We start from the raw sequence: 16025 nt of genomic DNA, 5'->3' as shown, positions 1-16025 counted from the left end.
ATGACTTTTGACAAAGGCAACCAGTTTATGCTGTTATCTATGTTGTAACTGGCCTTGAAAGTTAATGACGTCAATGTAAGTGATACTGTGTTTTTAAGATAAGTTAGTGTACACCCTCATAATAATCTTATATAAAGAGCCTCATTGTTCTAAACATTATTCCTATTAATTTACCTAAGAAAAGCAGCACTTTGTTTTATTTTGTTAAGTATCTTTTATAAGCAGTTTAATATCTTAGACATATACCATGTGAATTAACTTTACTAATAGAGTCCATCCAAGGGCAATCCTAATAAGATTTGTCTTTAATGCTGGTCCTGGAAATAAGCCAGGGTCTTTACATGCATGCAAATATGCAAAATAAACAGGTTGCAAATTTAGGGGAGAAAAGTGGGGGGAGTTTGGGTTTATTGGGGAGCAAGAAAGCAAGGACTAAATAATTTAGAGTTTGCTATTAGAGATTTTTCCCCTTTAATTTACTAAATTTTTTGGCAAGCAATAGATTTAAGTTATTGTGCCATAAATTATATTATGTTAGGTAATTTTACCGAATATTGGACATAAATCTGGGTCACTTTTCATTGCTTTTTTATGTGCTTAATGACTAGAAGCTAAATGGATGTCCCCTTCCTTTCCCTTCCCTTCCCTTCCCTTTTCTTTTGAGACAGAGTTTCAAGCTGTTACCCTGGGTATAGTGCTGTGGCATCACAGCTCACAGCAACCTCAAACTGTTGGGCTTAAGCGATTCTCTTGCCTCAGCCTGCCAGGTAGCTGGGACTACAGGCGCCCACCACAACACCCGGCTATTTTTTGGTTGCAGTTGTCATTGTTGCTTAGCAGACTGGGGCCGGGTTTGAATTTGCCACCCTAGGTGTATATGGCCAGCACCCTGCCAGCTGAGCTACGGGCACTGCCAATGGCTTTATTTTCTTAAAAATTAAAGAAAATAAAGAAACAGAAAAGAGAAAGAGGCAATGATTGAAAGAGAGAAGGAACAAAGAAGGAAGGACAGTTTGAAATGAGGCAGTCTACACAATGATAGAAATAATGTGTCTAAATTAAATTTATCTTCCTATACTTTGCTCAGGGTCAAAATTCCATTTTAATCTACATTGAAGGAAAAAAAATCCTTAAGTTTTTCCACAGAGACCTGATTTATTTGTTGACATTAGGGTATGACCCTTTTGAGAATTTCTACATGTGATTTATTTATAGTTCCTAGACTGGCCTGTATTGCAGCCAAATTAGTCCAAGTATCAGCCTTGTGAGACCCAATCCACAATGGCTACTGCAGGAAACTGCACAGAACTAAATGTAGTACTTCCAGGTTTACCTCTTGAATTAGTTTATAACAAATCACCCCAAACATGGTCGCTAACAACAACTGAAATGTATTCTCTCCCAGTTCTGGAGGCCAAAGCCAAGATCAAGCACATCAGCAGGGCTGCTACTCTCTTCATAGGCTCTGCAGTAGAATCCTTCCTTGCCTGTTGGAGCTTCTGGTGCTCCAGGCATTCCTTGGCTTGTGGTTGCGTCTCTCCAGTCTCTCTCTCCATTTTTGCACGGCCTTATCTTTTGCACACGTATCTTCTCTTTTATCTCTTACAAGAATAATACTCATTAAATTCAGGACACATCCACGTAATCCAAGATGATCTCACCTCAAGACCATTAATCACGGAACACGGGCTTAAGGCATGGACTTATCTTTTGGAGAACCACTCATCAATCCACCACACCCATACTGACCACTGAGGGTCAGACGCTTGTGATGAGTAGACACACCCAATGTTAATTTCTCTTTACATATTTTTGTGAGTTTATACCAACCTTTTTGTGAAGGAAAAGTACAAAGTGCTATGTAAATTCTACATAATATTAGCTATTAAAAATTATTTTTATGCTTATTGCACTTTGAAGCTCTTAGAACCTAATACTAGCACGGTTTTTTGTTTTTTGTTTTGGAAGTGAAGAGTAATAGGACACGACTACAACAGGGTCTTTACCTAACAAATGCAAACCTTGTAACCTAATCCTTTGTACCCTCATATTAATCTGAAATTAAAAAAAAGAAAGAGTGACCCTAACCATAAAATACTGAATTCCAAATTGTAGTTTCTATATAATGTATCTTATGTTAGTCGCTTCAATGAATTTTTAAGATTCTGATGACTTATTTACATGCTGCCCCACTTCCCAATCTACAAATAGGTTTTATTTATTTAATTTAATTTTTTATTAAGTTAGAAATAGGTTTTAAGAGAAACACCATAGAATAAAAAGCACATATTCTTAGTGTTCACAGAAATAAAACACCCTACATCTTATAATGAAAAGACAATTCATTATTTTATATATTTGTGTATATTTATATAGATATGTTTTTATACATTTAAAAATATATATTTGCATATAAATAAAAGAAATGATATATATATATATGCTGTACGTACTATGTGTTGAATGTATTTCTGTGTTACCTGTGTTACCTGTATTGAGTTATTTATTTCTCTGTTATTTTTCCCTGGTTGTCTAGTGGTTAGAATTCAGCCCTCTCTATGTTGTTTTTCTTCTCCTTTAAGACATTTTAGTTTTATTTTTAGCTCTCAAAAATGAGCCCCCAAATTGTATACAGTATTGCTTTGTATAGGAATCCTTTGAAGGATATTGTCAAATTATTATCTTCCCAGAAAACCATGTTAATGTGGACATGTGAGTTTGCCATAAATTGCTCTGTGGGAATGTGAAGCATCTGGGGTATCAAACCATAACTGACAAGGGGTCGGTAGAAACAGAACACAGTTCTGGCACGTTGCTGTCATTTGTGGAGCAGTCACATTTTTGTTCAAGTCTTTATTTTAAAATCCTTTTAAAAGAAACCAGTGTGTTTTACTCAGAGTCTGTGTCATTGTTTCTCAGTCTTGACACAGAGAAACGGGACATCAGAGAGGAAATGGTTTTCCCGTCCTGTAATCACAGTCTCTGTCATCATCAGTTTATCATCTTTTCCACATCAGGATCCTATATGGAAAGGGAAAGTTTCCCTCTCTTCCTGATTCCAGTCTGAAGTGATCCATCTAAAAATAGCCCAGCTTTGACATCATGTGGTTCCCTTTTCCTCTTCTCGGCACGGCTGCACACACATCGTGGGTCATACCTTTGAGTCATGTTTGTAAACACTAGAAACTCTTTCTTTTCTTTCCTCACGCAATGGCTCCAAAATGTGAACTTTTGGTTTTATTTTGACGTTGAAGAATCATGAATGAATAATTGTGAACAGTGCTAGAAATAACAAGCTGATTAATTCAACTGAAGAGGGGGAAAGAGAGGTTTTCTGAAATTTCCAACTAAGGTGGGGATTTTAGTGAAACACGATTATATTTAGCTTCATGGTGAGGCAAATGCTTTCCTGTACATTAAATCTTTCATTATCCCAGATTTTTGAGGTTTTGTAAATGGTGAGAGAGACAGTTGATCAACTTAAATTCATGACGTTCCAGAAGCATCAAGAGATGTCAAAGTTCAGTGCAAAAGGTATTTTTCTCTGAACTTAAGATCCTGTGTTAAACTTGTTTTTCCTGAATTTAAATTACTGAGGTTTTTATACATTACCTCATCTGATACTCACAGCAACCCTATGAGAAAGATAATAGCAGTAGTTTTATTCTACAGTGGTAGACAGTGCATTGCTGAGAAATAAGGAATGAATGAAATACAGAGTAGATGAGATTGGGAGGCTGTTCGCTCAGGGATAGAGAACAACCTAGTCCCCGCCAATTTGTTGTTACTCATTATCTTTACTGTGCCTTGAGGAGAGATTTAACAAACGTGGCTAGAACTCTTAATATGTGAATAATCACTGTTTTTAAACACTATAAAATATTAATTTAATTCTAACACCAGTCCTATGAGACAAGTATTATTAATGCCATCATAATATCTTATGAATTATTTTACTAATCTCTTGTTTTATACTTGAGGGTATCAGTGTGGAGACATCAAGAAACATGCCCAAGAGCTCGGTGCCTGTAGCTAAGCGATTATGGCACCGGCCACATACACAAGGGCTGGCGGGTTGGAACCCAGCCAGGGCCTGCTAAACAAGAATGACTACAACAAAAAATATAGCCAGGCATTGTGGCAGGTACCTGTTGTCTCAGTTACTTGGGAGGCTGAGGCAAGATAATGGCTTAAGCCCAAGAGTATGAGGTTGCTGTGAGATGTGATGCCAGGGCACTCTAGCAAGGGTGACATAATGAGACTCTGTTCTCAAAAAAAAAAAAAAGAAAGAAAGAAAGAAAGAAAGAAACATGCCCAAGGCCATAGAGCTTGCATTTGGACTCTGGCACCTGGCCCCAGAGTCTGTGTTTTTATCTCTATAATATTCTGCTTCTTATTTATCCCACTTTCTCAGAAGCTGCATATAAGTGGAAATCAGGTCTACTCGCAACCCCTTTCTGTTTGATTTATGTTCTACAGTTTACATTTAATTTTTAGGGGCTTACCCACTGAGTTAGTTAACTTGAGTGCAGAGACAACCAACCTCCAGTCTCAGCCAACAGCAGACACGTATTTCTTGGTAATGTTATAGGTCAGCAGCTGCAGATCCGTTGCCATGGCTCTGTTCTATGTGTCTCCTCATTATGGTGGGGATATACTGTGTAATGTCCTTTCACTTGGCAGGGAGCTAATATATGGTAATAATCATACAGTCCGCCACGCCCGTTAACCAAGCTCTTGGTACCTGTGTATGGTCTAAACTTGACCATCACACATGGAAAAGCAAAATGCTGAGGCTGGAAGTTCAACTTCCTTTTTCATTATCAGAACCCCCCAAAAGCTGATTCATAGTAACTCAAATATTTTCACATTCATAACACAAATATATAGATGTTTAATAAATATGTTTTAACACTTTTGTGGATATAATATAGGTGAAAATCCAGTAACAGAAGGTTCCTTATTCTATGTCATCAGATTCTCTTTTTAATCCTGAGGGTTAAAAAAAATTCACATGGTTATAAATACTCTGGACCTGTAATATTTTTTTTTTGGTATTTTTTAACATAATTTTATTCAATTCATTTCACTTCACCGGTAATCTTTCAAATACCTGCTGTGGAGCTAGCCCTGTGCCAAAAGTTGAGTTTTGTTTGTAAAGTGAATGAGTTTGTTTGTAAAGTACATATATATATATATATATATATTAAATTGATGAGCTTCTTGAGAACAGAGTCATTATTCATCTTAGCAAGGAGCACACTGCTGGTATGTAGAAGACACCTAATGAATATGGAGTACTGGTCAGGTCGACGGACAAATGCGTCTTTTCCTCTCTCTCGCAGGAACTTCTACTTGCAGAAAAGTGGGCTAAAATGAACAAGCTCCCCTTCCCAAAGATTGATCCTAATGTGTTTGATCGAGAAGGACTGAAGGAGTGCTATGTCTTTAAACCCAAGAATCCTGATGTGGAGAAAGATTGCCCAACTATCATCCATTTTGTTCTGGCCAACATCAACTTCAGAAAGTACAAGGCTCCAGGTGTGTTGGGAATATTTATATTCCATAAAAATAGGAATTTAGTAGGGGAGCCAGATTGATAGTAAAGCAAATTCATTCTAGGTCTTCCATGCCAGCTTTTGCAATATCAAATGACTCCCTGCTTTGATGAATGGCTACTGTCCTGAGCCCCCAAATACTGAGTTGCTCACAGTCCAGAAAGTGATAAGCCAACAACTAGCTTAGCAGACATCTCTGGGGCTTCACTCTAAAACCCTGAATTATGTTTGTTGAAGTTGATTTTGAGTCAAATATTTCAAATATCACCCTTGTAAGAGACCCTTTGTTTTAGAAAAAATCATATAAAAACTTCTGAGTTTGGAAATTTCGGTTGACCACAAGTTTAATTTAATCTAACAGTACAACATGGCTAGCTAGTAATTTCACATGCCATGTTCTATCTCATAGAAACTGAGAATCAAGTTGAAGGCATAGTCATTCCTTTCACCACCTCCAGAGGAGGCTGCTGACTCTGCTGTATCCTGGAAAATATTGATTAAGAAAATGAGGTCTAGAGATTCACAGGCAGGATGCTTAAGCTCTAAAATCTGTTATTTGAGGACCAGAAAAGGTAGTTTTCCATTCTGTGAAATGTAGTTTTCCATGATTATTGGTGAAAGACACAAATAATAGAGAAGGTGAGTGATGGGTGTGTGGAGAAAAAATAGTCTTTTTCTATGTCTTCTCAGGAAGACAGAGAAAGGATCAATAGAGTGGAGGTTATCATGAGGCATACTTTAGCACAGAAGTAAGAAGAATTGGCTGGCATCTTTACTTACCAAACAGTGGAGCTCCTCAAATGTAGAGAATTTGCTATCATTGTTAATTCTCAAGAGGGGCCCAATGAGTAGTTGGCATACGTGGAGGGTTTCTGTGGCGTGAAGACGATTACATAATGTTTCAGTGTGGGTTGCCCCAGCAGCATATTCTGAGAAAAGCATTCAAGTACAGAGAGTTTATTTGGGTGAACTAGAGAACACTCTAGTTTATTAGTAAGGAAGTGGGGAAGTGGTAATGGGAAGGAAGGCAGATAACAAAGTGTGTGTTAATAAGTTCCCACGATGGGAACAATGGGAACTTAACCCTGCTGGGAAAGTCTAGGAATGGAATAGAATCTATGCCCCACCTGATCCTTCCCACTCACACACCCAAAGGCAGGAGAACTATATTTCTGTCCTAACTCCTCACAGACTTTGGTTGACCACTGCCTGGGGCAAGTATTATTTACCAGAATTTACTAGCCTGCTGCTCTGGGCAAAGCAGCCTTCTATAGTTTCAGGGGAGGGTGGAAGGCTTCCAGGCACAGAGATGTGGATACTGGCAGTTGGAAGTCATCCAGTCAGAACACACTGAAATGATAAAGTCCAGGGATGCTACAGATTACAGGGCTCTGGGGGGGGGGGGCTCCCAGTGTTGTCTTTATGGCTATTCGTTTTGCTCCGAGTTTTGGAGATATTTCATAGTTTCTGAAATGACACCACTTTGTGATTTTTCTATCATTTAGGTGTTGCAAGAGAAACTGAGGAGGAGAAAGAAATAGCTGACTTTGATATTTTTGATGACCCTGAATCACCGTTTTCAACCTTCAATTTTCAATATCCAAATCAAGCCTTCAAGAGGCTGCACGATCTTATGTATTTCAATACCCTGAACAACATTGATGTAAGTTCTCATGACCATTGATGATGGCAAATGATTTTCATGCCACTTAAATACAGGAAAGCTTCTTAATTAAAAATTTAAAATAAGGTTTGTGAGTCATACCACCCAAAATGTGCCCCTTGACTTTATATGAGTTATTTCACTAATCTCCAGAAGAACCCAACAAAGCTCCCAAATCAGGAAACTCACGCCTCCAAATTGGCAAAGCCACATTCTTTTCTGTTATTTTATTGACTAGATGGTTGATACGCAGCTTCCTTACCAAAGTATTTAATGTATTCACCGTATGATAAAATGAATTATAAGCAAGGAATAAAAGCGATGAAAAGGAAATACATGAGTACGAAAGGGAATGCAACCAGAAATAGTCAATCGGCAGGAATACGTGACATGAACTTTAATGAATACGATCATGCTTTTAAATGTTTTCTCTTGTGGATCTTAAGAGTGTTGCCAAAGGTAACAGACTCTCCCATTTTTAGCTCTTGAGACATCAAGTATGCTTTGCTTTAGAAACTTTAGAAACAGCCATTCCTTCACTATCAATCACTCCTATCACTAGTATATCTGCCATTAACATTCTTTTGTCTATGTAAAGTTTTTTAGTTTCTAACTCACCATTTATGAACATGACTGTGTAATTAAAATCATTGGCTTGTGCTTCCAAAGCATAGTGTCTGACAAATTACGATCATGTGTGAAAGCTGAAATTCATTAGCCCAAGTGGCTTTCGTTCGTTAGAAAAAAATAATAAGAGAAAAAGAAAGAAATTACACAGAGAGGAAAAGGCATTATGCCTGCCTCGCCAGTCTTCTTGGAGACTGGATGCATGAACTCAGAGTATGCGGATGAGTCTTCTGTTTACAGAGGCTCTGCATGAAGTATATGAGCTGATGGAACTCCAGAGCATCCTGTTTGCTTGTTTATTTGGATTGGCCTGAAACTAGTAATGACCAGTTGTGTGCATGGCAGTTGCACCATAATATCTTTCTTAATCAGTATCCTTAATTTCTGCAAACATGAGAAATTTTTCCCAATAACCTCCATTCCCTACAACTCTTTTTTTTCCTTTTCAGCCTTCATTTGCAAATATGTGATATTTCTTATAAAACATACTTATCAAAATTTATGTAATAAATCATTCTCTGAATAGATTTATTTTCTTTTTTAAGATCTCATAAGCAGTGGCCCTCTGACAGCTACACACTGTATTATTTCTATAGTGCAGTGGTTCTCAACCTTCCTGATGCCGCGATGTAGTTTCATTGTTACAAAGGGGTCGCGACCCACAGGTTGAGAACCGCTGCTGTAGTGACTGTGAAAATTGAAGGAATATTAAGAGAAAATGAGTATTTTAATCTATAACTTTTAGGGAATGAACAGAAATTCTCAAAATAAAGTTAGGTGTGTTTTTATAAAACCTTGTAACAGTTTTATAAAAACTGATATTAGGGAAGAGAGCTAAGGGTTCATATCACAGTAATTGTTTTTTGTCAGTATGAGCCAATAAACTCAAAACTATGTATTCCTTGGAATGAAATGTATTAGATCATTCTTCTCAAATAGAAAAAAACTAGATTGGAGGAATATGTAAACACTTCATTAAACTTAGGAATATACATATACATACATACCTTAAACAACCACATTTATTTTGCTGTTCTGGTTTATATAAAACCTGCTAGACTATTTGCTCTGAGGATTGATATAGTTCTATTTATATATTATACAAATATTCTACAAAGTAGTTTGACCTATAAATGAAGAAATTAAAGCCTGAACAGCAGTAAGGCTAAATGCCAGAGTAACTGTCCTACCTTATGGGTCATCAGATGTTAATTCTTCATAAGCCACTAATTAAGCAGTTTTTAATGGCTTGTGCTAACGTTTCTGGCATGGCAGAAATTAAAGGCAGTTAGAGGCAGGGTCATGGGCTTTATATCATCTTTAAATCCCAGGTGGGCCACTTGTGTGACTTTGAATAAGCTACTTAAACTTTTTGAGCCTTAGTTTCCTTATCCCTAAACCAGGTGTGATGAACCTATTCTAATTACAGTAGTGAATGTTAAGTAGAGTGATTCATAAACAGTGCCCTGCCAATAGAAGCTCACCTAAGCACGTCCATAGCTGGTACCCCTGAAAATCCATGGTGATTACACCCAAAGACCCTTGCAAATGCCCACAATTAACAATATAGTCAAGTTTGTACAGGTAATAGCAGCTCAGACAGTAAGTAAACATTTTTTTTGAATGAATGAATATAGGCTTTCTCTTAAATTATGTGACCATTGAGACCACCGAGACTCATGTTCATGTGTGTGTGTGTGTGTGGTGTCATGTCCAGGGAAAATTTTCAACTTTAACTGACAATTTATTAGTGACTCCTTCCTTCTCTACTTTAAGAAAACACATTATTTTTTCAGAATCAAAACTTCTTGCTAGGCAATGATATATATAATAAAGAGCAGCAAGCCTCTGCCCAGGTTAGGAGTTTATTAGGCTTGTCATTAGCTAAATCTCTCCTTCTCCCCAATTGAATAGAGGAAGGTCCTGATGCATATCAGCAATACAGGCACCTGTTTACTGCCAAAGACCGTTAGAGTTGCTTGTAGTTAGTGTACATTGTGAATATAAACTCTTAGAATGTAAATTCACTTATGTGCCAATCCCAAAAATGTTTTCAACTTTGTGGCTGCGACCACCGTGGCTTAAGGTTGCTCCTGCTCTTCCCTTCACATTCAGATCTAAATGTTTGCTCTGAAGAGGCAGCGGTGACTCAGGCAGCTTCGTGCTCCTGCTGCTTCCTTTGTCTGGAAGATCCACGTGGGCCTATTTTGCTGACGCTAAATTTCAGTTTATCTTTAGAGAACTTCTGCTCTGTCTCTGCTCACATCGTGACAGCAGCCCTGGTTCCTCATTGGCATCAGATTTCTGCACTTACTCAATCTTCCTGAATTCCTTTTACTCACTGAACATTGCCTTGATGCTTTTACAATTACAGTAGTATTTCGTAGTTTTCTTTTCTTTTTTTTTTTTTTAGAAACTTAAAGTATAGTGGCTTATATTGGTAGACATGTGGTATGTGGGAGTCTCAGAGGCTTTGGAGTCAGACCAAACTGGGTATTCAAATTCTTGCTGTGCTGCAGACATATCCAATCTCTGACCCAGGGGCCACGTGTTGATTTTGTGAGGACTTTTTTTTGCTCATCTGTGGTGGCAGATAGACAAAAAGTATGCACAGACCTTCTGTTTTGCTCATCAGCTTTCATTAGTGTTTGTATATTTTGGCTCAAAACAGCTCTTATTCTTCCAGTATGTGGCAGAAAAGAAAAAAAGGTTGGACCCCAGTGCATCTGCTGCCTCTTGGCTGGATGACCTTGGACATGTTGCTTAACCTTTCCAAATTTTACTCCTTATTTGTATGAAGAAACAGTGACACATATCCTTTAGGATCAGACTGGGGATTAAGTAAAATCATATAATATAAAGGCTTTGCATATAATAAGACACTCAACAGATTATGTTATTAATGTAGTTATTAATTAATGCAGTTATTAATGACAATAACTACTATTCAGGCTCATATTTTTTCTGCTTTTGATTTTAAATTATAAACACTTTTAAAACAGTGACTTGCTTTGTTTGCTTTGGGTCTTCTAGAGATATTGATCACAATACCTGGCACCTGAAATAAATGTGCAATAAAATTTTCACGGTTGATGTTTAAAATGTCATTGACTTACTAGAAGGTAGCAAGTGTTGGGAGCTCTTGGTTGAAGGCAGAGTTTCTGACCATGGGGAATCTGTACCCAGTGCATGGCTGGCCATGCAGAGTGGCTACACACTCGACTCATAAAGCACCCCTTGATTTAGAAGGAATATGCCATCTGAAATTTTTTTGTAGGACCTGTTTGATTCGGCTATCATAGAAAAATATACTTTCCCAGTCACTCATTCAATTTTTTAACTCAGTAGGCGTAGTCTAAGAACCTGTTATATCTCAATTTATTTAGATTATACTAACCATGCATGAGAATGAGATTTTAAAATTCTTTCTCAAATAATTCTATAAAGTGTTAAATATTAGATGTTAATTAAAATGAGGACAGCTGTATATCCAGAAATACTTCATTCTTAATTTATTGATATTTCATCATCTTGATAACAGTGTTTAGATATAAGTCAAGGTTTTTTACAAAATAATTTAGATGACCAGGCACAGTGGCTCACACCTATAATCCTAGCACTCTGGGAGAGCGAGAAGGTTCGATTGCTTGAGGTCAGGAGTGCAAGACCCCATTTCTACTAAAAATGGAAAGAGCAGCATTGTGTAGTCTCAGCTACTTGGGAAACTGAGGCAGGAGGATCGCTTGAGTCCAAGAGTTGGAGGTAGCTGTGAGCTATGATGCCACAGAATTCTCCCCAGGGTGAAAGAGTGAGACTCTGTCTCAAAAAAAAAAAAAATTTAGAAGCGTATTATGTGTTATTACCTAACATATTAAGCTAAAATTAACCTGCCTTTAATACTATCTGTACATCTCATTTATTCATTAAGTACCAATATTTATTGAGTATCCATTGTGCCATATTCTGGGTGGTAGATAGTTTGACTTCTCAGTGGGCACTCCGCCCCAATTGTGGGGTGCCCAGGGGAAAGTACACAGACACACAATCCCTGGGGGGCTCATCAAAACTGTGGAAGATGAAAAGAGCCTGGAGGCGCCTAGTAGGCCTGTGCCTTGGAGAGTCAACAGGTGGGAGGGGTTAAACTCTTTGAACTTTTGTTACTTAGATTAGGACCCTGGTTTACTTCCTCTGTGGGGATAGAACTAGTTTTTCCCTGGCCTTTCTAAATATGCCATCGCCCTCAGCTTTTAGCAACCCCTTGCCTCTTACCTAGCCTCTCTCTCTCTGTCTGGGATTCTTTCAACCCTATCTTTTGGCATTTTTGCTTCTTGCATATATACCTTTGTTAAAAATCAATAAAAGGCTTCTGGAAAGGCCAGAAAGGGGCTGCACTTCTCCGTCTCCTCAGCCCGAGATAATGTGAGACTTCTCTGGGCATTCTCAGCCTTTGTGTTTTAAACTCGAGTATGTTCAGCGTCATTTTCCCAGTTGGCTTTCAAACCAGGTAGGAGTTCGCGAGCAATGATCCCCGACACCGAATACTATTCTAGGAACCAGAGATACTACAATGCACAGCACAAAAGGAACAGGAGAAGTTTGGGTACTACATAAGCCAAATAGTTCTCCCCAAATATTTAATACTCGAAACTAGCCTGTGAGGTGTTTTTCTGTTCTTTACCAGTGAGGAAACGGACTCATGAACCATTTAGACAGGTTGCTGAAAGTCGCAATTATGTGTGAGATGACGCCACACGTCTTTTCTCACTTTTGAACCATGTATGTCTCAGGCAGCCTTATGTCTTTGCCAAACTCAGCCCCCTTTGCAGACAGACCGACCAATCCCAGGCGTGTCCTGGGTGTGCCATGCCATGACCTTCCATGCCAATCTTTCTATACAGCTAATTTACTACCAAGAATTCTGTCTTTCTCTCCACCTAGAAAACCCTGCCTGTCCTTCAACTCACCTCATCTTATTGGCCCCATGAATTGAACCTTATCCTGTGTAATTCAAAATCCAAATGAGTGCCTTCTGTGCATCTATTATTTTTGAAGATATCTACTGTGCACTTCCCAACTGATGAAATAAAAAATGACAAGACTAATTATGTCCCTGTTTTAACAACAATTCAGTTCTTATTGGGAAGGCAGGTATTAGCCATTGAATTCACAGTAACTTAGATCAAATTATCTTCTTGTATTATCCTATATTCTCTCTCAAAATACACTGTAACTTTCTCTCTTGGGTTTTTGTTGTTGTTGCAGTTTTTGGCCAGGCCATTTTTGACTGGGCTCCCCACTACTCTTTGAGCCACAGGCGCTGCCCTCTTGGGGTTATTTTTTATCTTCTGTTGTGAGAATTCATTTGTGGATCACTTACAATATCACATCTACAAATTAGTTTCTTTAAGGAGGAAGATCACATTCTACATGCTTTTTTTAAAAAAAGATTTTCTGCTTTTATTGCTAATGATTTAAAAGATATGGTTTAGCAATTAGGAGGCTAATGGCCCAAGGGAATGATGACCTTGGGCAGACTCAGGGATGGTAGTGGAGATGGAGCAGGTTGAGATGTGAGCTCTGTTGCTAGGACAACTCTGACTGGAAGGATTTGGCATCTCAATGAATTTTAGGGGAAAATGAAAGAGGAAATTAGATATAAACACTATTTAAGATTATTCCTAGTACAATGAAAACAATTAGGAAGATTTAATTTTAACATATTGCCTTTTGAGATACATATAATTATACCATGCAGCACTCCAAATGTCTTGAATTGAATAACTGATACAATACTGATTAACTTCTGCTTATAGCATAGGGTTTTAATTCTCAGGAACTGGGCATCTTCTACAGGACTCTGAAAAACCTGATTCATAGTTTCATGGTGTTAATGTGCCATCTAGTGGTTCAACTGGCACATTCTAACTGCTTGTGATTTGGGTTTTGCAGAGTTCTACATGTAAATATTTGTTTTTCTCTATCAGAATGGCTATTTAGTAGGAACACGAGCCGAGGTCCGATGATGGTCAATACACGAGATTATGATATTGACATTGCAAATATTTTTTGTGCTGATAAATTCATTATAAAGAAATGGACAGCAGTCATTATCGTAAATTCCCCTGAGGTCTTTTCCATCATAAAGCCTTTGGGTGTTTGAAAAATGATGTTGTTTTTATTTTATTTGGGCACTTCTCTTTGGTGAGGGCTGATATTTCTCAGGTTACTGTGAAGAAGGAGAAAACAACTGATGAACTTGCCAACGTGGGTCTCTAGAAAGACAGGGAGATTATTAAAAGAAGATATAGCAGGGCCCTTTGAATAGCAAAATTGATCTGCTGACTTGTACAATATAAGAAGCTCACACATGGCTTTATACATGGCGTGTTCATTATCGTAAAGTTTATAACCTTACTTCTAATTTAGTGCTCCTAATTTTCTTCACACATCATCAGTTTAAAAATAACAGTTTAATAGACACTAGTTACAGAATGTTTCCTACATGCCACACACTTTCTATAATCTACAATCCCTACAAAACCCCAGATTAGTGATATTATTTCTAATTTAAAGAACAGGAAACAGGCTCAAGCATTTAAATGAATTCCCCTTTCTTCAATCAGCCAAGAAGCCAAGTATTCTTTATGGAGCTGAAGCTTCTCTGTGATCACAGAATTAATTATGCCTCCCTTTTTCATGAATAAATGAGATCAAAAAATATCTGCTTTACTTAAAGGGCAGTAATCTTTGAGCCCATTTTTCCTAGAGGATAGTTATATAGATATGTTTTAATAAAGTATATACAAGAACTACACTACTGTGGTAACTCCCTTTGTCCAGAATATGCTTATTGCTTAAAATTACTATTAAAGATAGAGAGGCCTGCCACTTGGGGCTGGCATAAATTAATAGGATATTTATTGCACCTTAGCACCAATGAGACCTCACGCCTCTCTCCTCCAGACATTGGGCTGTGGTTGCCCAATGAACTTGTGTGTGGAGATAGGTAAATCTCACTTTGCACGGGCTTCCAAGGCCAAGTGCACCATGGTAGCTCTGAGTGGGAGGAGGCCATAGGGTCCTAATCTGTTCAGACTTGAGAAGTATTCCTACCCATGAGCAGAAAAGCCTGCATATTGTTTAACAATCTCTGTGGCAGAGAACAGACAGAGTTATGGAATAGCTCGGGGACATGTCTCTATTTCTTGGTGCCCAGAAATGTCTACTTCCTTGGTCATTTAAGATAAAATCCCATAGTCCTGTTCCAGGGACTGGAGTCTTTCTGACTTTAACAAGATTCTAAAGCAGCAACAGAGCCAAGATTACTATTCAGATCTCTGTTCTAAAGGCCATGCCCATTGCTCTGCAATGACCACTTCTACCAAATTCCAAACGTTCTCTTCTTTCCTCAAATTCCTAACAGGTCAACTCCATACCAGAAGCAGCGTATGGCAGTAGCAATTCGTAGAGGTTGTAGTTGCTTGTGTTTTTATTCTAGTCATCATTAACTGGGATATCTCTAATAATTACTCTGAATGGAAACAACAAAGCATTTTTGTCAGTGAAATCTCAGAGCACAGTGTTTCCAGGGGCACGCAGGTTTTATCACTGTATTCAACTGTATTCATTCAGTTGAGCAGGCAGGGAAGTCCATTAGCCTTCTCTCCCAATCAGGGAAAGTTTTTGCTTTTCTTGTGTTTCATTTCCACTTGTCCATTAGCAATAAGGAACATAAGTTGTAGATGTAGTAATTATTTGTTTCTTCCCTATTATCACCATCCTTGGGAAGAACAGAACCAATGTAACATAAATTTACCATGTTACAAATATTTCTTTCCCAACTTGATCTGCACAAAATCTGGAACACTCTCAGAATACTTTTTTCTTTCTCTGGTCAGCAAAGGAAGAGTACCTGGATATGAGCTTAACAAGACTGTAAAGTTGAATCTAAATGTGCATGTACAAGGCAAGATTTCTCTCCACATATTTCAAAAAGAATGACAGAGCATGAATCCTATGTACTCAATTCTCATATGAGGACAATTAATAACCTAGTACATGGTGGGGGGTGGGGGAAGGGAAGAGCAGAAAGAAGGAAGGAGGGAGGAGGGTGGGAGAAGGGAAGAGCAGAGAGCGGGAAGGAGGGAGAGGGGTGGGAGAAGGGAAGGGGGAGGGGG

General features: G+C 38.1%; 1 protein-coding gene across 1 annotated transcript in view; it reads left to right on the top strand.

Moving 5' to 3' along the window:
* Positions 1 to 16025, top strand: part of PLA2G4A (phospholipase A2 group IVA) — a 156894-nt gene that overhangs the window by 139341 nt on the left and 1528 nt on the right. Inside the window, exons 16-17 of the mRNA XM_023510771.1 lie at positions 5346 to 5541; positions 7064 to 7221. Of these exons, the coding sequence (XP_023366539.1) occupies positions 5346 to 5541; positions 7064 to 7221 (354 nt within the window). The remainder of the gene's footprint in view (positions 1 to 5345; positions 5542 to 7063; positions 7222 to 16025) is intronic.

The sequence above is a fragment of the Otolemur garnettii genome, unplaced genomic scaffold (assembly GCF_000181295.1).
Source record: "Otolemur garnettii isolate 467f Iridium unplaced genomic scaffold, OtoGar3 scaffold00016, whole genome shotgun sequence".
NCBI classification, from domain to species: Eukaryota; Metazoa; Chordata; class Mammalia; order Primates; family Galagidae; genus Otolemur; species Otolemur garnettii.
This window is presented reverse-complemented; position numbering and strand designations above follow the sequence as displayed.